Here is a 23,394-nt window from a genome sequence, read left to right as displayed (position 1 = left end):
AGACTTTTGGCCCCCCTGTGGATGGGCTTGTAAGGAAAACGGGGATCTGGGCATTGATTGTGGGAAGAACTTGGCAGTATCTGGCTCAGAAACACTGCAAGTTTCTATGCCTTCCTCTCCAGGCACCTCAACCTCTCGATCTTAAGCTAAAGGCAGTCTCAGTGCCTTTGCAGCTAGGTGTGCTTAATAATCCAAGGGATGCTCTAGTTCACTCAGTGGTGAAATCATGTATCAGGTCTGTGCCAGAAATCAAAGGTGGCCCTAAGTAAATATTCCAAACTCAGCCCACATGATTTTATAGTGGTTAGCTGAAACTTAAGCAAAAGTTTCACTGTCAGCTTCAGGTGATCTACATGGAACCTGGTGCCAGGTTGTTTTGGTACCCTCCTTTTTTGCTCACAGGGGAGTCTTAGAATGAGTGGTCTAATACCTGTGCTAGTTCATGCCAAAGTATCTCCTGTTATGTCCATGGACCAAGATACTTCTGCACGCACGAAGGGAACTTGGCACTGGTAGCCTCTGTGTGATGTGGCAAACCTTGAGAAATTGAGCAGAATTTCAAAAGGATCTTGCAGAATGAAATCTGGGAGGCAGTAGGGTGCATGTTTGCTTACTAAGGAGGAAAGCATAAAAAATTCCAACATCCTTTGAGTTAATTTAAAATAGCTCTTTGGATTTTATCCCTGTGCACTGGGTAGACAATGGAAGTATTGCAGCTGAGCAGTGCTGATTGTCTGAACTTCCAACTATTATGACTGCCCACTTATCTTACATTCAGTTGAAATCAAGGCTGTTTCCTAGTAAGCGTTGGGGGGGGGGGCGTTTGTGGTGTTACAGTATCTCTCTGGAATTGACACACACTGCAAAAATGTAATATGTTTGATGTCTTGTTGGATGCAAATTGTGTAAATTAGGCTAACTGAAACGCATCCTTTTGGCACCTGCTGAGTTTTTTGTGGCCTGTAGTGTAGACGCTGCTCACTTCCGTTCTCATTTATGGAATGAATTGGTTACATTTACTGTAGCACTTGGTGCTTAAGCTCATAAATAGCTTCTTATTTTATTTATGTGGTGCCACTGAATGCTTTACAAAGCAGCCCAAGCGACAAAGCTGAGATTGTTTTGGCCTTCAGCATTATTAATTTATTACGTTTAATGGTGTGTTGCTGACTTGGTAATGGCTTAAGGTGTTTGCTAAGGGGAAGATAGCAGGATTTTGGTGGTGGGGAAGGTTGTGGAGCTCTTGTGATGGTTCTGGGTTTTTTTGCATCTTGATTCTGCATGTTATGTTCATTACTTTGCCCATTTTTTCCCCTCTTCATTTTGCATCATTCCATACCCACGTTCTTTAGCAATCCAAGGTAAATATGTTGGTCTGTGTTCTGTGTGCTGCATGCTAAGAAGCCAGCTGTGACCTTACTTGCTAATGTTAACTGACAACTGTGATATTTATTGACTTACATGAGTATAACCTGAGTGTAGTGTTTTGCTGATCACTTCTGTTAGTCTATGGGTGTCGATAGACATATGCCATTATGGGTTGAAGAATTGCCACCTAGCAGCTGCATTGCATGATACTTAAATGTGAAACCTTAGGTTGAGAGTCTTCACGACATGCGACTTCAGAGCATGACGATTTTAAAGAATTAATCTGCTGAATGACTGCATCTTCCCATTCCCATTTTGGGGGGTACTGTTTCCCTCCCATCTGTTAGGAAAGCAAGCTGTTGAGTATCTTGCCCCTCCCCAGCTTGGACACAAATCTCACATTTCAATGAAACTCAGTGGGTTGGAAAATGGTTCTACATTTCCAGGTGGTATATGACTAGGCAAAATAAGTTGGAAGCTCTGCATGTTAACGTACTAACTACTTAGCAATTTTAAATGAAAGCCGCTTATTTCCTGCAATATTTGTTACCTATCTTGGCATCACGTCAATATAAATTAAGGCTTGTTCACACACAGTTCTGTTCATATTAATTGTTAAATTGTCATTCCCTTAGCCCGAAAGTTGTAATATCCAGTCGTCGTCCCCACCAGGAATCACCTTGATCTCACAAAATGTATAAGAGTACTCAGGTGGCATCTGTCAAAACACTTTCCTTCAAGCCTTGGATTTGGGCTTCATTCAGAATTCCAAACTTGCCTATGAAGTTTGGATGTCCTTGTTATATTGCCTTCTTTCAGCTCTCCATTGCATGGAATAGGGCAGATAACTGGTGGGTTAAGAACTTTATCTGGCCCCTGCCGTGATCCTGTGCCATGCCAAATTCACACCAGATCAGAAGCAGCTGAATTGACTCGCATTGTTCCTCAAGCATGTTGTCTCGGAAAGTACTGCTAACCAGAGCAGACTTTTAATGAGTCGAGACAAAGAGGATGTCCCAGAGTTCTTCATTGTGGAAGCTAGTTGTTGAACTTCACACTAAGAAGAGTTTGAGGAGCTGAAGGACTGTTACAGTTTGCCTGAGGTTAGGCTAATTTTCCCATTTAGCATTGTCAAGTCAATATCATCATGGCTTACCTTAGTGCTTCCTCATGCTACACTGAGAGCTAAAACAGCTGCAACATCCTGGAACTGGATGATGTTTTTAATTTGACTTCACTATGTGAGCAACCTCTGTTATTAGCCACTTGCCAATTAAAGACAGTCTGTGCAAACAACCCCATTACTGTGCTTTAAGTTGATGTAGCAAAATGTTCCTTGTCACTTGGTCAGCTAATTCAGATGACCAAGCAATCCTGGGTTAAGAGCTCCCCAGGGTGCTCTAGCTGTCTAAATCGGCTCATAGTCCTGCATTTTGCCTGGATAAATGGTTTTCAAGGGTTTGTCAGCAGATAATACTGAAAGACAAATTATTAAGGAAGGGCAAATCTAACATGAGCATCTGACTTCAGTTTGCAGCAGCTCAACAACATACTTGGATCATAAGTGGTCAACACATTTTTTTTCTGGCCAACTTTGGCTGCACTTACTGCCACAGAACCTGCCCATTTCTCTCTTCTCTCCCCATCTTCTGAAAGAAGATTCAGGGGAGGGACTAGATTAGCTTTTTACTTCATACCATGGTTTGGAGCTGCTCAGAAACATCAAGAAAGGTTCTTGTTTTTTCTGAGTGCTTCAAAGTCCAGTAAGATGGACGACTCCTCTGACCTTGCTATACATACCAGAGACGTTGGGGACCAGTAGAGTTTATCCTCATCTGGTTTAAAAGAGAGTTGAGAGGTAAGGAATCTCTTCATGTGGAGCATTTTGTCAGACTGATACCTGAAACAGTCCTCACCTGTTCCCCTCTGTATTCTGTTATGTACCTAAAATATGTATCAGATTCTAAAAAATTTTGCAAGGAACTGTGAAATGCAAATTTTTTCCCCCAGCATTGATATCTATAGAAATGATAGTGGTGATAAAAGGATCTTTTATTATTATTATTTTTTGGACAACTTGCAAATTGTGTTGGGGGGAAGTTGGCCCCTGCCATTCTCTTACTCAAGAAGAGAAAATTTTTTATAGGTCTTGGAACGTGAGCTTTAGGGCAAGTGATACATGTTGGAAAGGAATGGACACTAAGGCAAGAGGCCTGCTAAGTCAAAACAGAGCTAAAGGTCAGTTGCTCAGTGTTGGGGTTTCATGGATGCCTGAATAAAAGTTGAAAGTTCTTAACTTCGCTGGTGTCCCCTTCTGTAGCGATGGGGAAAAAATTAATTGAAAATTACAAATGTGCAGAGCACACGTAGGTTCTGCATCATATTGAATGAAAATGCGAGTTTCTGTGTTACAGCATTCTTGTACAGCAGAATCACCTTTTCTGAGACTGTACCACTTCACTACAGACATTAGTTTATTTTTTTCTGTAAACCGCTTTGTGAACTTTTCATTGAAAAGCAGCATATAAATACTGTTAGTAATAATGGAATTGGAGGGGAACTATGTTTAAAGGCTTCTAACTCTATGGTAGGAAGATGACTCTGCTATAAAGCTTTCATCCTTGATGTGCTAACTTTCCATGTGCTGGGAGTCCCTGATGTGCTAACTTTCCATGTGCAGAATCCTTCAAAAATTTGCACACATCCTTTTGCTGGCAACGTGAAGTGGGTACAGTTCAGGACTGATTCTGCTGACTGGGTTTTTTTTTTTTGTTATGGAGCTTGACTTTGAAATTGAACTAACTGAGTTCAAGTCTCAGTGCATGGCTCTTGTTTAAAAAAAGAAAGCAACCTTTACACAGTAGTGTTTGCACAGGAGCTCTTTACACATGTTGTTGGAAGTCTTCAGTCTTGGAAGACTATAGTATCGCACTCTGAATGGTGGTTCTGGAACAAAGTGTCCTCTCCAGTGCGCAAAGCCTGGGTAAAGTAGGTATGGAGGATAAGCTGTTACCCATTCTTTACACAGTAGTGTTTGCAAGGAAACACAGCATATTTTAAGTACCTTTTTGTCTTCATGTTGATGTTGTAGTATTGTTCTAAGTAGAAACTTTTTTCTAGATCCTTTTTGTCTAAAGGGCATGTAAAAGTTTTGTTCTTAAAGTTGCCTGTTTGGAGAGTGAATGTGGATTGTGATCTTGGTATAACTTTCCTGCCTTGACAGCATTTCATTGACTGTGCTTATCCCTTTCGCACTGTAGACACACTTACCTTCCCGAAAAAGTCTAAATTCCTTCATCTGTGGTGCTGAGCTAGGTTAACATGTTTTTGTATTTCTGTTCACTCTTCAACTGTTTAGGTTTGTGACACCCTTATGACATCTTCATTGACTGCATCCTAGCTGCATCCTCTCTGTGTGTGTGTGTGTGTTTCTCCCCCTAAAAGGTGCTTCACTTAATCCATGCTGCATAATGCCATTCATTTCTATGGAGGCACTTTCTGTGTACTTGTAACTTGCCATTAAAAATGTTTCTGTTGAGCCCAATGCAGATATGTTTACTATTCTGTGAGACAGCGTAGACTTGATATTGTCAAGGAGAGTGGCTTCCAGTATGCAGGAACTTGGGCACATCTCAGATCTCACCTTGAATTTGAACAAGCACCCTTTTATGATTTCCATGTTGTGAATGCATGGATTTAGTGCCTGGTGTAATAACGGAATCCACAGCTGCTGCTGAATATGAATGGCTAGATCAGGGTTGTCAAATGCATTTCATACAGTGTGCTGGATAGCATTCATGGCACCTGCTGAGGGCCGGAAGTGGTATCATTAAGCAGGAAGTGGTATCATTAAGCAGATGATGGCCAGAAATAAGCACTTTGTTTTCACCTAGGAACACATTAGCTGCAAATGACAAAAGAGAAAACGTGCAAGTCTTGATTATATATTCAAGATATGGCAAAGCTCAGTTATCACACTGGGAATGCTTAGTGACCTCTCGGTCCTCCCTTTCAGCATCACCGCTTCTGCTAAGATGTTACTTTGCAACTCAGCAATTGAGGAGTGGTCTGTGATGTGACAGCTCCGCAGAAGCAGTGATGATGAAAGGGCACCCCACATAATAACTGGGATATCCTAGCACCTTAGCAGCTTCTTCTCTCACCCCTCTTGGTCTTCCCCTTGCCCCATAGCATTCATTGCCTTCTGAGGCCTCGTTCCATCTCTCCATCCCAGAGCCTTGGCAGAAGTGGCGCTGCTGAAATGGCAGTTCTGGGAGAGCCCAATAATCATGTGGGCTAGTTAAAGAGCTTCTGAGGGCTGAATTCGGCCCATATACCTTATGTTGGATGGGCTAGACGGTGGGGCTCAAGTGCCCTGGATAGCTTGACTCACTTTTTAGACTTCCAAAAGCAGAATAAGTTATGCAAACTAAGAGCAATCTTGCCGGTGTGCTTACTTGCACAGTCCTGCTTTTGTAGGATGTGTGTTAGTGCAGTGTGCACACAACCCTGCAGGTAGAAGCCAGTTCCTGTGCTACATTTGAGACAGCAGATCTGAGGGATTTTAGCATTGATTGTGGGAAGCAGCATGTTCCCTGCTGCTGATAGTGCAACCTGGCTATTGTTTTGGTACATTAGTTGCTGTTATCCCAGTGACTCCAGCACTATTTTTTTTGTCCCCTGTAACACAGGATGGCTACCCAAGGGGCCAACATAGGATAGCACTTGCAGAGAGTTGTAGGTTCACACAGTAACTCTGTTGAACGTTATATGGTGTCTTTCTAGTTGTGGAGAAAGTGATGCAACTTTTGCTGTTTTAAAGATACAACAAATGTGTTTGCTCTACTGTGTCAAGTCAAGAAAACTCTTTTTCTGTTGTGGCTTAAATTCTTAATTCTTGAATAGTGCTTTGGCTACTAATCTTGGTGGGGGGCGGGAAGCTTCTTCAGGTAGAGCATTGAGAAGAATCTTTTTCACTCCTTTTCCACCCTGTAGCTTATATATATATATAATTTCAAAAGATTTTGGGGGTTGCTTTGACTGGTATTACTCCTGTTTGAAAGGCAAGAAAGATGGTTGGGGTGATCCTGGTAAGATTCTTAGACTGAAAATTCTGCCTTGCTGTTTTGAACTAATTCAGATTCTGCATATTTTAACTCGCAATGTCTTTTTAAAATTTCAGTTACGCGAAGGGCGATCTGGATATATCATACATCACTTCCAGAATTGTTGGTATGATGAGATTATTATTAGTATTAGTATTAATCTAGTGCCTGGACTCGCAGCTGCTCCTGGATTCCCAGGTGGCGGCTGTGGCTAGGGGGGCCTTCGCTCAGCTTCGGCTGGTGCGCCAGCTGTGTCCGTACTTGGATCGTGCAGACCTGGCCACGGTGATCCATGCTACGGTGACATCGAGGTTAGATTATTGTAATGCGCTTTATGTGGGGCTGCCCCTAAGACGGTTCAGAAACTGCAATTAGTGCAGAATGCGGCGGCCCGTGTTGTCACTGGAGCTAGGTGTTTGACTTAGTCAGTCCGCTTCTCCGGGGACTACATTGGCTGCCCATTCGTTTCCGGGCCCAATTCAAGGTGCTGGTTTTGACCTTTAAAGCCCTATACTGCTCTGGGCCAGGCTATCTTAGAGATTGCCTACTCCCGTACAATCCAGCTCGTCCTCTCAGGTCATCAGAGAAGGCCTTTTTACAAGTGCCACTGCCCAAGGAGGTTCGTGGGGCGGCGGCAAGAAATAGGGCCTTCTCAGTAGTGGCACCAACATTGTGGAACTCCCTTCCCCTTGACTTGAGAATGGCTCCCTCTCTTGAGTTTTTTTGGCGAGGCCTGAAGACCCTGCTCTTTAAACAAGCCTTCTGATTCCATGGCCTTTTTAACACTTTTATACATCTTTTAGTTTCTTTTTGACAGACTGGATTCCTCTATGATTTTGCTGTTTTATGCACTTTTTATTCTGACTTTATTCTAACTACTGTTTTTATGGCCTCTGTTAATGTGTTTTTAATATGTTTTTATCTGTGTTAAATCATGCTTTTGGTTTTTACATGTTGTAAGCCGCCCTGGGTCCCTTTCAGGGAGAAGGGCGGGATACAAATAAAGTTTATTATTGTTGTTGTTATTATTGTTATTATTATTAACAGTATTTATATACCGCTTTTCAACAAAAGTTCACAAAGCGGTTTACAATGAAAAATCAAATAATTAATGGCTCCCTGTCCCAAAAGGGCTCCCAATCTAAAAGATGCAAAACACAAGCAGACAGCTGCTAGAAAAGACACTGCTGGGGTGAGGAAGGCCAGTTACTCTCCCCCTGCTAAATAAGAGGCGCACTCACTTGAAAAAGTGCATTTTACCCAATTAGCAAGAGATCACCTTTATTAATCTGCCTTTTTATCTGTCTCTATGGGACACAAACCTGAACCTTGTCCATTTTCCCTCCTAGTGATGTCCTTTCCCGCAGAAGGTGTTGAGTCGGCCATAAAAAATAACATAGAAGATGTACGGTTGTTCTTGGACTCAAAACATCCTGGACGCTATGCTGTTTACAATCTTTCTTCAAGAACATACAGACCCTCAAGATTTCACAATAGGGTTTGTAAACTATTACTGCTTGTTTCTCACTTAGATAATTTGTAAGCCTGATGGATTCTTGGTTGGTATGAAATTGTAAGAAAGCTCCTAGGATGTAGAAATGGGATGGAAGGAATTGTTATATCTTCTGCTCTTCTTATTTGGCTTTCTTCTGCAAGGGCCATCGTTGAGCTTGTGGACACTAGATGGTATGCAGTATGGATTAGTGGTATCTAACCTTCCTTGATGGATGTTCTGAGACTGGCCTTAGTTCTTGGGTAACCCTCCATTGAATAAGAGATACAGAATTATAAAATTCACCACTGTACCAAGATATGGTAATGGCAATTAGGCTAGATCACAGGTCTTCAGTAGGTGGGCTGTGAAAAATGTCAGGTGAATTGTGTCAGTGACTGCTATTGCCATTTTGTTTTGAGACCCTGCATATTTTGAACACTATACTAAGGATCCTAGATGAGATGAATCCCAGCAGAGACTTGGCTTTGGAGGGGTTAACTTGGCCAAACCCTCAAATCTTCAGTGGATTCACTGATGCCCCAGTCCTATGGGCCATTTGCAACTGCTGCTCTATCAGTCCACGGTCATAAAAAGCCCTGTGATGGCGCAGATGTTGCACCACTGTAACACATGGAGCCAGCCAGTAGCTCTGTGCATTCACCAAAATCGCCTCCATTCTAGGTAAAGTGGTGGATTGTTTTGTGGGTAGTTCAGGGGGGAGGTTTAGGGTGTGGAATGGGCTGAATGGGGTGGATTTTGGTGGCAAAGGTGCATGCCAGATCCTATCCCCGGTTTTTCAGCCTGCTCTGCCCCTTCCTCTTCTTGAACTTGCTCCAGCAGAGCAGCTTGTGTGATTCCAAAGAGATCCATAGGTCATCAGGTGGATGACCAGGAGGTAAATTAAAAAAGTTAACTTTTGCTGGCCATCTAATCTCTTCTCCCCCCTGCCCAGGACGCAGCACAGCTGCGTGCTGTGGAGCAGTGGGTGATAGGATTGGGCTGTCAGTCTCACATCTGCACTTCCCTGTTGCTACCTTGTCCTGTTTTTCAAAGTTTAGTGCACATTGTTGCTGTGCCACTCTTTGCACCCCTCCATTCCAATTGACCTAAAATATAAGAAGGGGCAGAAAGTTACGGATAGTGATTGGCTGCCACTGAACAAGTAAAGTTCAGGAATTGAGGCAATGTGTCTGTTCTTCCACCCATCTGCTGGCTGACCAGCTAGGCTCTTGATGCTGGATTTCCTGTTGCAGGTTGGGATTTAAGGTGGCTCTTGACAACTTGAAGATCACTGGGTTAAATCACTTTAAACGGGGATTAGACCTGTTTGGGTCATATCTCTTGGCCTTGGTAGGTTTAAAAAAAAAAAAGTCTGCTAGAGAATACTAGATGCTGGGGACATACAGAAATAAGTGTGTGCCCTGCTTGTGAATTTCAGCTGAACACTCTGCAGATGGCATACTGGGCCACGAGAAGATCCTTTGGTCTCATCCAAGTGGTCTATTAAATTTGTTGTTCTTTAAAATATCTGACTGATGACAGGCCAAGTAGTCCCAGTAAGCTGCTGGACCCTTTATAGTAGAAGGTTCAGACTTCCAACTAAAGCATTCTGTCTAGGGCCCCAATCCTATTCAACTTTCCAGTGTTGGTGTTGCTGCAGTGCAGCCCTGAGGTAATGGAACAAACATTCCTTTACACCCACTGCAGGATGCAGCATACAAGCTGTTGGTATTGCTTTATCAGTGCTGGAAAGTTGGATAGGATTGGGCCGTAGGTCTCCCTTTCCCTTTCTGGAAACCTGTGCAGGAATGGTTATGTACCAGTAGAACTAATGTCCGTACAATGTTGCCTGTCTTTTGAGGAGTGATAGCTTACGTTATTGATTCAGTGGGCTTTAAACAAGTGGATGGTGCTGCCCCCATGATGTATGTACATTGTCTCATGATTGCTAGTACCTTTTGGATGAACCATTACTTAAGAGAAGTTGCAGCAGTGTAATTTCGCTAATCATGGAGCTCAAGTATGAAGCTGATTTATGAGATCCATGTTCAGTTGCATTGCAAGTAGGGAATGTGTTTGAAACAACTGCTATGTTCCTGTTGGTGTGTAACTCTCTGAGTTCAACACTAGGAACACTTACAATTTCTTTTCACCTGGTCCATATACATTCTCTCTCTCTCTCTCTCTCTCTCTCTCTCTCTCTCTCTCTCTCTCTCTTACAGGTTTCTGAATGTGGCTGGCCACCAAGACGTGCACCAAGTCTTCAAAACCTTTATAGCATTTGCAAGAATATGCATATATGGCTGAAACAGGATCCAAAGAATGTTTGCATAGTACATTGCCTTGTAAGTAGCAATTGTATTTGAATTAAGGCAAGGCTGGCAGTACCTTCCTGACTGAAAGAAATGCTGATCCAGTCAACTGTCCTGCTCCCTCTTAGTTGCTCGGTAGCATGCAGCGTGCAGGCTGGTTGCCTGCACATTCAGTTTTTCAGTTAAGCAAGAAGCACCTGCACTGCAAGCGTTACTACAGTAAAACAAAGTGACTTGTAATGAAGGAGTGGGGGATTCCCCCCAGATCCACCTATCCACTTATAAGTGAAACTGCGGGTACCTGATCCGCGAATACAGGAGCCCATCTATATTAAGTGGATGAAAAATAAAACTTGCAGTAAACTTTTACAGATCTATGGTGCACCCTCATTTGGGGCACTGCACAATGTTAGTCACCCCCATCCCCAAAAGCATATAGAGATCTGGGAAAGGTGCAGAAAGAAATAAGGTTTGGAGCTATTTAGTCTTGGGGGGAAAAAGACTGAGACATAAGTCAACAGAGAAAGTGGACAGGCCCTTATTCTTCATTCTGCTCACATAATTCTTTCTTTCTACGTCTGAGTTCACTGGATGATATGCCCTTATCCAGCGCATGGATTCAGTGCTGAATTTCTGACTTTTGATTTTATTTCATTCAAAAGCTGGCAGTTGTGCAGTTAATGCCATTTCCTATCAATAGTTGAGATGTTTTGCCAACATTTATCAAAAGAATACCTAGCAAATACATCTTGCATTGTTTTGTTGGATTTTGGGTCTACTTCAAGGCTTTGTGTTTTTGTTTTTGTAGGACGGAAAAGCAGCATCAGCTGTTGTTGTTTGTTCATTTCTATGTTTTTGCCGTCTGTTTACTACTGCTGAAGCTGCTGTTTATATGTTTAGCATGAAACGATGTCCCCCAGGAATTTGGCCGTCGCATAAAAGGTATAGTATCTGCACTAGTCTTATTCCTTGAAACTGTCTTCTCTTTGATAAAAGTGAATATACTCTGTAGAAGTGAGAGACTGAGGTAGGGGCAACACGACCTGAAATGCCAGTTCAGGTCCACTGTCTCTGAGTCAGAAAAAAACCCCAACAAACCAAAAGGTTTACCATGCTGCTCACACACTGCCTTGTAATCTGAAAGTGCAGGATTTCCGGTGAAACCACACTTCCGGGTTTCAAGGCAGTGCGCGAGGTGCAAAGTACTGTAAATAGGGGAACTCTCTGCTTCGTGTTCAAGTGCGCACTCACTCCAGCGTAAAGCAGATCATTCTTGGTTTATGGAAGGGAGGTGGTGGAGGCAGGTTTGGGGCGAAAGGCACCCTGAATCTGCTGTCCCCTCTAACCCCTCGCAGTCCGCTGGTGATGTAGCAGCAGCATTTCAAAATTGTAATTTCAACATGCTTCCTTTCATCCCCTGCCTAACATTCAAGTGTTACACTAACTGTGCAGGACGCTGCAAGGATGGGAGCCAGCTGGCATGACTGAAATTCCCCACTGCACTGGAGAGTTCAGTCTGCCGAGTTTATGGAAACACATAACTGCGTAGTTGCTTGTGGGTGACCTGAGAGAGCAGGTGCATGAATCTGTTACTCATCTAGAATAGTGGCTGCTAAGCCATAGGCAAATAGCAAGTTGCATGTATAAAGCAATTTTTTTAAAACAAAAAATGTTAATTTCTTACTATAAGCTTAACTATACCCACCATAGAAACTATTGCATAATCCATCCTTGTAGATAGTCACTTGCTTTTGTCAATCAAACATCTCCCAGGGACCATGCAAGGTATCTTTTGTAAATTGGAAATGTGTTTTGTGGTTTTTGTATTTCTTTTCCCTTCAGGTAAGCTATGTGCCTATAGATTTATGGTTAGATAAGTTGTGGTCTAGCAACTTCTGTGGATTGCCTTGCAAGGCTGTGTAAGATTGACTCGGCAGCACATACAGCAACCAAAAATATAATATGCTTCAGGGCTGTACATATTTTGTGGCATTCTTTGTTTTCACAGATATATAGAATACATGTGTGACATGATGGCAGAAGAGCCTATTATTCCTCACAGCAAGCCGATACTTGTGAAATCCATCAACATGACTCCAGTCCCTCTGTTTAGCAAGCAGCGCAACGGTTGTAGACCTTTCTGTGAAGTTTATGTCGGGGATGAAAGAGTAACTACTACCTCACAAGAGTATGATAAAATGAAGTAAGCAGAAACTACAAAAGGCTGCAAGGATTAAGGCTTCCACTCCCCCAAATTAGCCATTCCTTTCATCCACTGTCCATCCTCAGTCCTAGAAACACTCTTTCCACAAAGTAACTACCACTCCATGTATAGTCATTACAAAAGAAAGTCTATATTGTTCCAGGATCTGACTTTTTTAAGGTCACTTCTTGTATCTGTAAGATTTTTCACAGTTCAGCTATGAAAAGGCAAAACTCTGGAACTTCTAAATTGGCATGTGGGTGGTTGCAGGGCTGATGTTGTTCTATTTTGTGCTCTAGGCAAGGTGAACTGAAATAGAAACATTTAATAAGACTTTATAATTATATTCCATAGCACTGTTGTGGTATTTACCTTAAAAAAAAATGTAAATTGTCAGTTGCACTTCTTGCATGGGTTAAAAAAACACTAATTGTATAAAACTATGCCCCTTAAAGGTCAGTACTGCACCTCCTCTGAGGTTTGTGCCCTAGACGGCTGCCTAGTTGGCCTAAATAGCACTGGCCCTGGGTCCTTGGAAGTTGTAGAATTCAAACGAACGAATAGGCATAAAGTTTATGAATGGTGGTTGCTATTGAACACTAATATACGATTGCATTTTTTTCCCCGCTTAGGGATTTTAAAATTGAAGATGGCAAAGCAGTAATTCCACTAGGCATTACAGTCCAAGGAGATGTCCTCATTGTGATCTATCATGCTAGGTCCACTATAGGTGGCAGACTCCAAGCCAAGGTAAGATGAAGACTATGGAACTCTGTCCTTTGTTTTCTGGAATTTCGTGGGAGGGAGATGTTCATTGGGCTGTACACATACCTGCAATGGTATTTGATTCTGGTTTCACGTAGTGCATTTGACCATGTGGTTGGACAAGAGTGACCATCTGAAACCTACTGTAGATACTCACGTATAGTATGTGAAATTTTTGCCAAGTAATTAAGCTCCAATTCTCACTTTGCCTGATCTCCGGGTCAATCAGAGAACAGAGCCTTTCCACTCTGAACAGTTTCCTTTCTCAAGTGGCAGGCAGGCAGGCACCAAGTTTCTCAAGCAACAGTACTTTTACTGTGTTTTTAATAAATTAGAGACTACAGTTCTTAGGTAACAATTAGTGGTAGGTTTATTTTTCAGGATCTGGCCTCAGGTAAAATCAGCCAAAACTATAGTCAGACACCCCCCTAAGTTTAACTCCTGACTTATCTGAGGGTCATAGAAAATTCCATGATTGTTGACTCAAAACTTGCCCTCAACTTATCTGTGGGGTAGGCGAGTGCCTGCGGTGAATTTGAAAGGCGTGACAGGAGAATAGCCTCCAAATTCTAGTAACTTTAAATTGCTATGATATAAAAAACTTCCCTGGTCAAAGTTGCTTGCCATAATACCAGAAGTCAGAGAATGATAGTGACAAAGCGCTAAGCTTTGGAAGGATGAGTGCTAATCAGACAGAGTGCATTGCTGCTTGGGCTATTCAATGATCCATTTTTTTTATTCCTTCACAAGATGGCTTCAATGAAGATGTTCCAGATCCAGTTTCACACCGGATTTGTACCCCGGAATGCCACCACTGTGAAGTTTGCGAAGTATGTTGGCTAGCTATTTGGGAACACCTTCCCCAGTTTTGGTTTATGCTTCTTAATGCTAGGAATTTTGCTGCGAGTTAGGTAAATACTTACTGTTGAATGGCACAACCTACAAGGAAGTTTTCTGAGCAAGTCGTATTGCAGTTCATGTTCTCTTCAAGTGGGTATTACACAAAGAAACTTATCAAAGGATTGTGCTTTATCTATATGTGTATATAATTTTTTTAAAGATCTGTGCTGTTTTAATCTTTCTTTTAAAAAATGTTACTGCAGGTATGATCTGGATGCATGTGATATTCAAGAGAAATACCCTGACTTGTTCCAAGTGAATCTAGAAGTTGAAGTGGAGCCTCGAGATAGACCCAGCACTGAGCGAGCCCCATGGGATAACTTGAACATCAAAGGCCTGAATCCCAAAATCCTTTTCTCCAGTCGGGAAGAACAGCAAGAGATTTTAACCAAATTTGGTAAGTGTGTGTGCCTGCATGAGTTTGTGGTGTATTTTTAAAAGAAAAAATTTCCAAAACACAATTCTGGACAGTTTTTCAAGACGCAGGTTGATTGTGAAAGATGAAAACTTTTTTTTTAAAAGCCACACACACCTTACACCTAAACATAGAAAAATAACAATTGCATAATGAGAGAGAAGTACTTCTTGCATCAAAATATTATCAAACAAGTGACTGCTGAAGGTATAAGGGTATAAAAAACAGGAATTGTAGCAAATTATATACATCTGGGTAGTAGAGGCTGGTTTAGACAAATAGTTTCAATACAGCATACGAGGAAGGTCCATTTCGCTCTTGTATTTTCTGGTGTATCGGCATTGGGTTTCTAGCCTGCTGTATCTTGTTGGGGAATTTGCTCATAATCATGAATTCCCTAAAGTTCTTCCCCTGTTGATTCCTGCTAGGTTGTCAAGCTCTGGGGGTATGTCTGTGGGTGTGTTTGATGGCTTCAGCAGCTTTCATTTCATTGTGGTCTTAATCATGAGCACAAATGTCTGGGAAGAAGTTACTGGCTCCTGCAAGAGAGAAGGCTTGCTCACTCTGAATTCTTTCTCTGATAGGTAAGCCTGAGCTGCCCAGACAGCCAGGGTCAACTGCCCAGTATGAAGCTGAAGCATCCAAGTCAGAACCATCTCCTGAGGGGGGCCCTATGGAGGCAGACTCTCCTCAGAGCAGTGATACAGAGGCAAACTTCTTCCACACGCTGGATTGGCAAGGTAAAGGAAACCCACTAGCAAATGCTGTGTTGCCTTTACACTTTCTGTTGTATGGTGCTGGCCTTCATTCATTTTGTTAGAATAGTCATCCCTATGGCATTTCAGAACCACTTATGAACAGGGCTATATGCACTCAGTACCTCAAAAACCTAAAAATCCTTCACTCTGCAATCAAACTGTGTGCCAAGAAAAGCTGTCATTAGCAGTGCTATCTTTGACCCAACATCAAGTAAGAGCCTAAGGATGCTGTCATGGTGCAGGGGATTTAGGGGTGACCTGATGGTGGCAGCCTATGTTTGCATAGCTTACACTTTTCTGGCTATGCCTTGCTTACCTATCCCAGTCACAGTTAAGAATCCTTCAAGCTGCCCCAGCCCTGCAAAACAATGGAGCATGACCCATTCCTTCAGCATGTCAGCCTCCACACAGCCCTGCTTTGTGGACATTTTTGTCTCTTCGTTGTGACCACTGTGCAGGTGCAGTGTTTCTGAAATGGCAGTCGCTCAGCCCCTCCATTCTTTCCTCTGTGAAGTTTTGCAGGAGGTCTCTGCAAGACTGTTGGTAGCAAACTGTCACTCTGAAATCTAAATAAGTAGACTTTCTCTTTACTTCCTCTGCTGTGCGAGAACAAAACCGTTACGTGCAGTTCGCTTGCTTTCTGGGTATAAGGATTTCCAAAACATCTTCTCTCAGTTGCGTCCAGGCTCTTGGAATGGCGTCTCGTTTCTGAGGGAACTGGGCCAGTGGCAACAGGATGACAGCAGACAAGTGGAAATCAGAACTTTGGTCCTTCACCCCATTCTCCTTTATCAAAATGACCCATTGATAAAGCTAGCTGCTGACCAGAATTACTAAAGTAGACTTGTTGCAAGAATGTCTAACAGTGTTATTTCTGCTAAACAGAGGGCAAAAATCCTGAAGCTGCACTCGAGGGTCATTTTTCCCAAGACACTCCTGATCTAACTGAGGAAAGGGATGAAAGTGAGGCTTCAGATGAAGAATATGCTAAATTTCCCAGTGAAGGTAGACCCGTTGATGAACGAGAGAGAAAAACGCTGGAAAAAGATGGTGAGCAGCTTTTTGAAGCTGACTTTCAAACTCCAGTCGCTCAACCTGAAGAGATTTCTGTGGAAGACAGTGTTGATTTGCTCGGACTGGATTCAGAAGCTCCACCAGAATTGCTCCATCCTCCTTCAGAGATGAAGAGTTCCTCAAGCAATGCAGACTTGTTGAACGATCTCTTTGTGGGTGGTGCACCAGAGACTTCAGAAGATTCTACTGCAGACCTTTTGGGAGGAGGCACAGAATTCTTTTTCAGTGGCCAGCCTCAGCCCTCAGCAAATACTCGGAGTGCTTCTCCTTCTGCTGTAGCTTCCTCTTCCACAGGTGTGTAATGGGGTCTTTTCTCTCTTTGACATTCTGATATAAAAACCAAGTGGAACAACAGCTTCTCTTTCCATTTATCTAGGACAGAGGTTCCCAAACTGGGGCATTGCGATGCCCCAGCCAGGGAAGCTCTGTAGCTGCCTCCTTAAAGGGCAGGGCCACAGTGATGTCAGAAACATGATCAGTATAATCACTCTACTTCTGGGGAGGGAATGGTTTTGTTTAATTTACCTGGGGGTTGCTATGGCTCTCCAAAGGAGCTGGGGAGCATGCAACCCTCTCTGCAAACCCCCCGGAGGCTTCCAAGTCCTGTGAAAAGCAAAAAAAAAAACCACTTTGTTTTCGTTTTGAAATGGGAAGTGAGTTTTTTTTCCCCTTTAAAGCATCTTGAAGCTGCCAAGAGGGCTGCAGAGGGGGTTCCATGCTCCCCATACCTTTTGGAGAGTCATAGCGACCCCCAGGTAAGTTAAACAAAACCCTTACCTCCCCAGCAGCAGCTCAATTGTCCCAGTCACATTGCTACCCCCTGCCCTCGCAAAGACTTGGCTTCCAAACTCTCAGGGAGAGAGTTTGTTCTAGGCCTTCATTTCTGTTGCCAACTGTCCTCCCATTTCTTTCTGTGTTTAGATCTACTGTGCTCCTGGGAATTTTTGTGCCCCTTTGGGCACTTGGGGTATGTCATGATTTTGTGTCTGAATGGCAATCTTCCATTTTCATTCGTTGTTTTTTAATTGGTGTATATCAGGCCTTCATGGTTATAGCAAAACAGCAAATGAGTTAGCAGTTAAAGAAAATGGAGAGTGTCTTGGTAGGGGAGACTGTGGAATAGTTGTCAGCCCCAGCCTGTGTTTTGGGTTCCTGTTCCTCCATCTTGTGAACAAAACAAAGAGCTGTAAAGCAACATGAACACATTTATTAGCAGCTAGTTGGAAAGCCTTGAAAGATTGATATGTGTAATTGCTACATTGTGTTACTATACAGGCCCTCATCCAAGTGCCGCAGCCCTCTGGTTAAGTAGGTAGTAAGAGGGGTGAGGACTTTCTCTGTTGAGGTGGCTCGTATAGGGAATGCTGCCTCAGAAGAAGCCCCCATGCTGCCAAATACTATGTCTCGTTAGTACCAGGCAGATATTTTCTCTGCATAGCTTTCCTGTCAGATTGTTTTATTGTCTTATTTTCTTTTTTTGGGTTTTATCTGCTGTGTTGCCTTGTGCTTTGAACCTTTAAAGTTTTAGTGTTCAACTTATATTCTTGTTTTGTGGTCTGCACTGGGTGTTGATAAACTGAAGAGTGGTGCATAATGCACTAAATAAATTTCTGGCCCTTGCTTACATGGCAATGTGCATTTTTGAATTATACTGGGAAATTGCTTGTTTATTCAGCACTACTTCCCATGGTCTAATCAGATTTTATATTCAGGAAAGCAGGTTAAGGCAGTAAATCACAGAGAAGGAGTCCAAGGCCTTCTTCCTGCCCCTTTATCAGGGCAGAAAGTAATATTCAAACCAAGCCCTAGTGTAAAACAAATCTGCATTTCGGATCTGTCCCATCCTGGAAAGAAGAGGTGGCAAATAGCAGGAATAGGGAGATAGTATATTTGGACTGATACAAAGCAGTCTGGTTCCACTGTTGCTTTGTATAGTTATAGTCATGGAAGGCGAAGGATACATGTGATCCCTAAACTTCCCTAATGTTACTGATTGGTTTTTGTCTCTTGGGGCATGATCCCATGTAACTTCTTTCAGGGCCGCAGCTGCAATGCTCAGTACTACTGCTTTTGGCAGGTCTCTTTTTCAAACATGTACCAAAATAATTCTAAACTTTGGGGTGAAACATCTGGTTCCAGCTGAGTTGCCATTATTATTATTATTAACAGTATTGTGAGGACGGTCCTGTGCTATGAACCTATGAGCTCTGTCTACCTGTGTAGAAATCGGTGGCAAGAATATCCTTTTGATTGTAATCTTGGAGAAAGGCTTAACTGCTAGTGGTTTTGGCTGGCTTTTGATCTTTTTCCAGTGTACGTGAGCACAAAAGGATGGAATGGGGCTAATAATGACATAAGCCACATTGTTAACTTCTGCAAGGAGCAGCAGTGTCTAAGTAGCACTAAAGTGAAGTAAGTGCAGGGATGACTGAAATGGATCTAGTGCCTGACACTGGATCTGCTGCTGGCAAAAGTGAAGCAAAAAACAAAACCACCTTTACTTAACATGTTTCTTCCCGTGTGATCATATTAGTCAAAACGGGAAGTTCTGATCATGCTAGGAACTCCCAACGTGCACCATACTGTCTGATTATTTTAAAGGGACTGCAAAAAAGAGCCAGGTAAGTGACTGTTTCCTCTACCCCCTTAAATTGGTCCTTCCTCATGCAGTCCCCTTGTTTAAAGAGATTGCATGAGGAAGGAGCAGGGTGAGTGAAGCTGATCACTGTTCCTCGTGTGTTTTTTTTGGGGGGGGGATCACTGGCAATGGCGGTCTATTCCCCTACTGACTTACCTCTTGCTTTCCTCATGTGATTCCTTTAAGTTTTAAAGGGATAGGGAAGGAGTGGGATGAGTGGAAGGGAAGTGGATTATCAGCTTCCTGCTTGCTAAAGGTGAGCAGGAGGTGGCTCAGTCTGCAGGAGGGATGTGGCAGCAGACTCAAAGTGAAAGGTCACCTGAATCTGCCAGTTCTCCTGCTCACCACCTGCCAATGACATGAGCCACATTGTTTGCTTCATAGCCTGACTGGCCCTGAGCAATCCTAAGCTTCCCACCAGCTGCTGGAGCAGCAGTGCCAAAGCGGCTATTGCTGTATCCAACCAGCGCCAGGAAGCAACTGGAAGTCTGCTCCAGCTACCAGCCCAACACAGAGTACAGGATACCATGGACCAGAGCTCCGCCAGTTCTGCCCCCCTCCTGCCCCGGTTCCTCCCCCTGCCCTCCAGAGGCCGCATACCCACCCAGTGATCATCCTTACCCCTGGCTGTGGTGCGACCTCCTGCAGGCGCTGGGTCCAGCATCTGACTGGTGCTGGCCCAGCACTGGCACTCCGTATTCTGACGGTGCCATACATGTGCTTTACGGCACATTTAAAGCACCCAGCGCAGGTGCTGGGCCACTTTAGGATTAGCTCCTAAGGGCGCAATCCAAACCTGCACTGGAGCAGGCAAGCAAGGAGGCTTGCACTGCATCCAACGCAGGTTCGTTGGCGGCAGCGAGTCAACCAGAGGCAAGGGGAAGCTCTTCCCCTTACTCCTGGGTAAGGTCCGCTGGCCCCAATGGGTCTCCTCGGACCTGCGCCACCTCTGGAGGTAGCACAAGTCCGAGGAGAGCGGAGCGACTTGAAGCCACCCCGTTCTCTGCGGGGACAGGAGTTGGGATCTGGCATAAAGGCCGGGTCCCAGCCCTGCCCCCGGCTCCCCAAGCGCCCGCCCCCGGGGCCACCCATTGCCCGCCCTCCCCCCACCCAGAAACGCCCCCTCCCGCTTCCTCCCTGCCCCCCATGCCTACTGTTGCTGGTTGTGTCGGCGCGGGCGCGCCAACACAAGCAGCAGCAAGGAAGCCTCCACGCACCGGCACATCTAAATACGCTGACGCGGCTTCCTCCAACGGAGGTGCAAACATGCTTTACAGCACATTTGTGACGCTCCTGTGCTGGCCCAAGGGACTTGGGCCAGCATAAGGTGCAGTTAGGGTTGCGCCCTAAGTTTGTTTAGTAGGAGGCCAGTATGAGAAGAAATTTTGTTCTAGTTTTTCCTTTAACTTGGATGTGAGCATACTGTCATCTTGGATCAGATTAACATGATAGACTTTTAATATGTGGGGTGTAGTTTTACTGCTTCTCATTTGTGTAGATGGCTCAGGCTGACAGATGTGCAACAGAATTTTGTGGCAGAGCTTCTCCAAGCTTAGTATAAAGTTATTGTAAAATTGAAAACGCACTTTTTGCTAAGAAGACTAAATTGAGTGATTGTTTGAAGCTCATCTGTCCTGAGCTGGAAGGAATACCCACCGACTGCTTGGGGATACTCAGGACTATGTCAGAAGCCTGGTAGATGCTTGCAAAAAAGCTCCTTGAACCCTGGGTGGTCCTGACCTACCATTTGGTTATTGAGCTAGACCCTGAATGATTCATTGTAACAGTAGTAAGAATCTGATTGGATAAATGCCTAGAGGTTGCGCATTCAGTAAAGCCAGAAAAAAAAAATTCAAGTTCCGAGTATTGACCTTCAGGTAGGACTATTATATGGTGCATTCTGTTATAGAGGCCCATGTGTTTTCTAAGCCAAGGAATATGCCTTCTAGTGAATGGAAATGTCTTTTTAGTATTGATGTTGCTGTTAAAACATGGCAGAGTTGGTGAAAGCCAACCCCAATTCTGTAGCAGGACAAAAGGTACATTTGGAGAGCATGTTGCCCTTGTGCTTTAAAAATAACGTTGTTGCATGATAGCAACAGTGCTGCAATTGTTTTGAGCGAATGCAAATAGGGAGCCTCGGCTGCTTCTGAGAACTTTGTTCATTATTACATTCTACAGTTATGTGATGAAAACCTGCAGTGGCAATAAATCTCCCTCTGTTTACCTCTGTCTTCCTGAAATTGATAACTTTCCTTGCTGCAGTGCTGTTGTAAATTGGCTCTACTGTGTCTTAACTTCTGAGAGTGTGAGTGGTTGAACAGGCTCTTGACTCTTTAAGGATTTTGCCCCAGTGCAAGCCATTGCAAGGTAGAGTGTCAGCCAGGCTCCCTGCTGACCGTTGCGTGCCTCTCCCTGCCGGGTATAAATACTGTTTCCTGAGCAGCTTCAATTAGCTACTGCTTGACAGTGGTCCGTGAAAAGCATTCCAGCCGGAGGCTGCCTCTCTGCATCCTTCATTTGTTCTCTCAACCTTTTGTTCAACTTTCTGAAAAATTGACCATGCCTTCTGTTCAGACTGGTACAGTATGGCTTTGATATTGCTGTTAGTTTAACTTTGGTTACTTTTTGCAAAAAAAAAATATCTGTGCTTTCACTCCACTGATTACTTTGTAGCATTTCCCACTTGTTTCCTTGGTAAAATGATTGCTCTTTCAGCATGATGGATTTAAAAGTTTTAGTGGGTGCACATTTTTTTCCTTGTACAGGACTTAGCAGGCGAAACGTATACAAGTGTCTGACAAATGATCTCAGAGGAGATCGTCCTTCTTCCTGTCAGTGACTGGCAGAAATCCCTGTGTTGTGCAGTAGCATCTAAGCTCTAATGCTAGGGAGAGGGTGGCAGAAAACAGTGTCGTCTTGACAGTGTCCTAGAAAGTAGGGATCTAAATCAGTCTCATGTGGCACCCAAATGTGCCAGGGTGCAACTGGGTTTTTAATGCCAGCAACTTACTTCTAGAAGTCTCTCAAGTAATTCTGATGACTTTTTTTCTCTAGCTGACCCATTTGACCCATTTACAATATCCTCTGGCCCCGACAATCCAACTCTTACTGGTCCTGATCTCTTTGGTGACTTTATTAGTCCGAATGCACCAACTGCACCTGGTATGTTTCCTTCGACACACAGTGCACCACCTCCTTCTTCTAGCACAGACTTCCTTAATTTAGGTAAGTGCATGTTAGATGTGACTTCCTTCCTCTCCCTGTCTCATCACATGGCTTGTTCAATGACACACTCCACTCGGATTAGTCAGGGTGGATTAGTGTTGAATGGATCAACGTGTTGGTGTTGCTACTTTAACAAGCTTTGTGTTCCAAAGTGTCAGAGGTGTGTGTTTGTAGTTTCCACTTCAGTCTGGCTGACAGATATCTAAGTTGTGACCCTTGTTTTCTTTTGAGGTGGGAGGGTAGTTAAATGGGGTACATTGGACACTACTTTTTCAGATTGTTAAAACTTCACGAAGCAGAGCATTTGTCATTTTTAAAAGCACAGCGTAATACCGTAAAGCAGGAATAACTAATCTCGTTAGTTTTGCTGGTTTTCTGGATAGTGCAGGTCAACAGCCACCTCTTTATTCATTTTCAATAAAGGTAGATCAGCTTTTAACAATATAGATAATATCTGCTAGATTGGAAATCCTGTATTTCTCATCTTTTGAGAACCACTGATATAGACCATGGGTGTCCAAAGTTTTTGTCAGGAGGGCCACATCATCTCTCTGACACTGTGTTGGGGGCCGGGGGGAAAAAAGAATTAATTTACATTTTAAAATTTGAATAAATTTACAGAAGTTTGCATAAATGAATATATTAAAGATGAACTTGAATGAATGAAGGTCTTGCAATAGCTCAAGGCCTATAAAAGACCTTGTATAAAGCAAGGCTGGCCTTTCCTTTACTGCTGCTACTGCATCACAGACATGCAACAGCAAGCAGTGGAAGGAACCCTCATCCCACAGCTCACGTGAGAAGTCAAACAGTCACCTTTGTGCTGAGAACAGTTGTGTCGGGCCAGTGTGGGCTCCAACAAATCTCCGCAGGGCCAGAGGCTCATTGGAGACTGGAGGCTCCCTGAGGGCTGCTTTGAGAGGCCTTGAGGGCCGCAAGTGGCCCCAGGGCTGGGGTTTGGGCACTCCTAATATAGACTAATCAGTTGTGTTTAGAGTACAATTCGGTTTTAGTTAGAAAATATGAGGGAAATGGAAACAGGTAAATAGAAAGTTGAGTTCTCTTTTGGAGAACAGAGATCTAAATGTGTCTTTAGATTTTTTTTTCCAGCATACAAATAGCTTAGTGCTTCT

The 23,394-nt window shown here is 43.5% G+C and overlaps 1 protein-coding gene across 2 annotated transcripts in view; it reads left to right on the top strand.

Annotated features, from left to right (window-relative positions):
- Nucleotides 1-23,394, top strand: part of GAK (cyclin G associated kinase) — an 83,619-nt gene that overhangs the window by 39,491 nt on the left and 20,734 nt on the right. Inside the window, exons 12-22 of one of the 2 annotated variants that reach the window (XM_066614195.1) lie at nt 6,551-6,600; nt 7,823-7,971; nt 10,191-10,313; nt 11,089-11,222; nt 12,289-12,483; nt 13,116-13,233; nt 13,999-14,078; nt 14,352-14,545; nt 15,148-15,303; nt 16,207-16,689; nt 22,091-22,261. In XM_066614195.1, the coding sequence (XP_066470292.1) occupies nt 6,551-6,600; nt 7,823-7,971; nt 10,191-10,313; nt 11,089-11,222; nt 12,289-12,483; nt 13,116-13,233; nt 13,999-14,078; nt 14,352-14,545; nt 15,148-15,303; nt 16,207-16,689; nt 22,091-22,261 (1,853 nt within the window). The remainder of the gene's footprint in view (nt 1-6,550; nt 6,601-7,822; nt 7,972-10,190; nt 10,314-11,088; nt 11,223-12,288; nt 12,484-13,115; nt 13,234-13,998; nt 14,079-14,351; nt 14,546-15,147; nt 15,304-16,206; nt 16,690-22,090; nt 22,262-23,394) is intronic. The other variant, XM_066614196.1, reaches the window with a different exon arrangement.

This window comes from Tiliqua scincoides, chromosome 2 (assembly GCF_035046505.1).
Source record: "Tiliqua scincoides isolate rTilSci1 chromosome 2, rTilSci1.hap2, whole genome shotgun sequence".
Taxonomy (NCBI): Eukaryota; Metazoa; Chordata; class Lepidosauria; order Squamata; family Scincidae; genus Tiliqua; species Tiliqua scincoides.
This window is presented reverse-complemented; position numbering and strand designations above follow the sequence as displayed.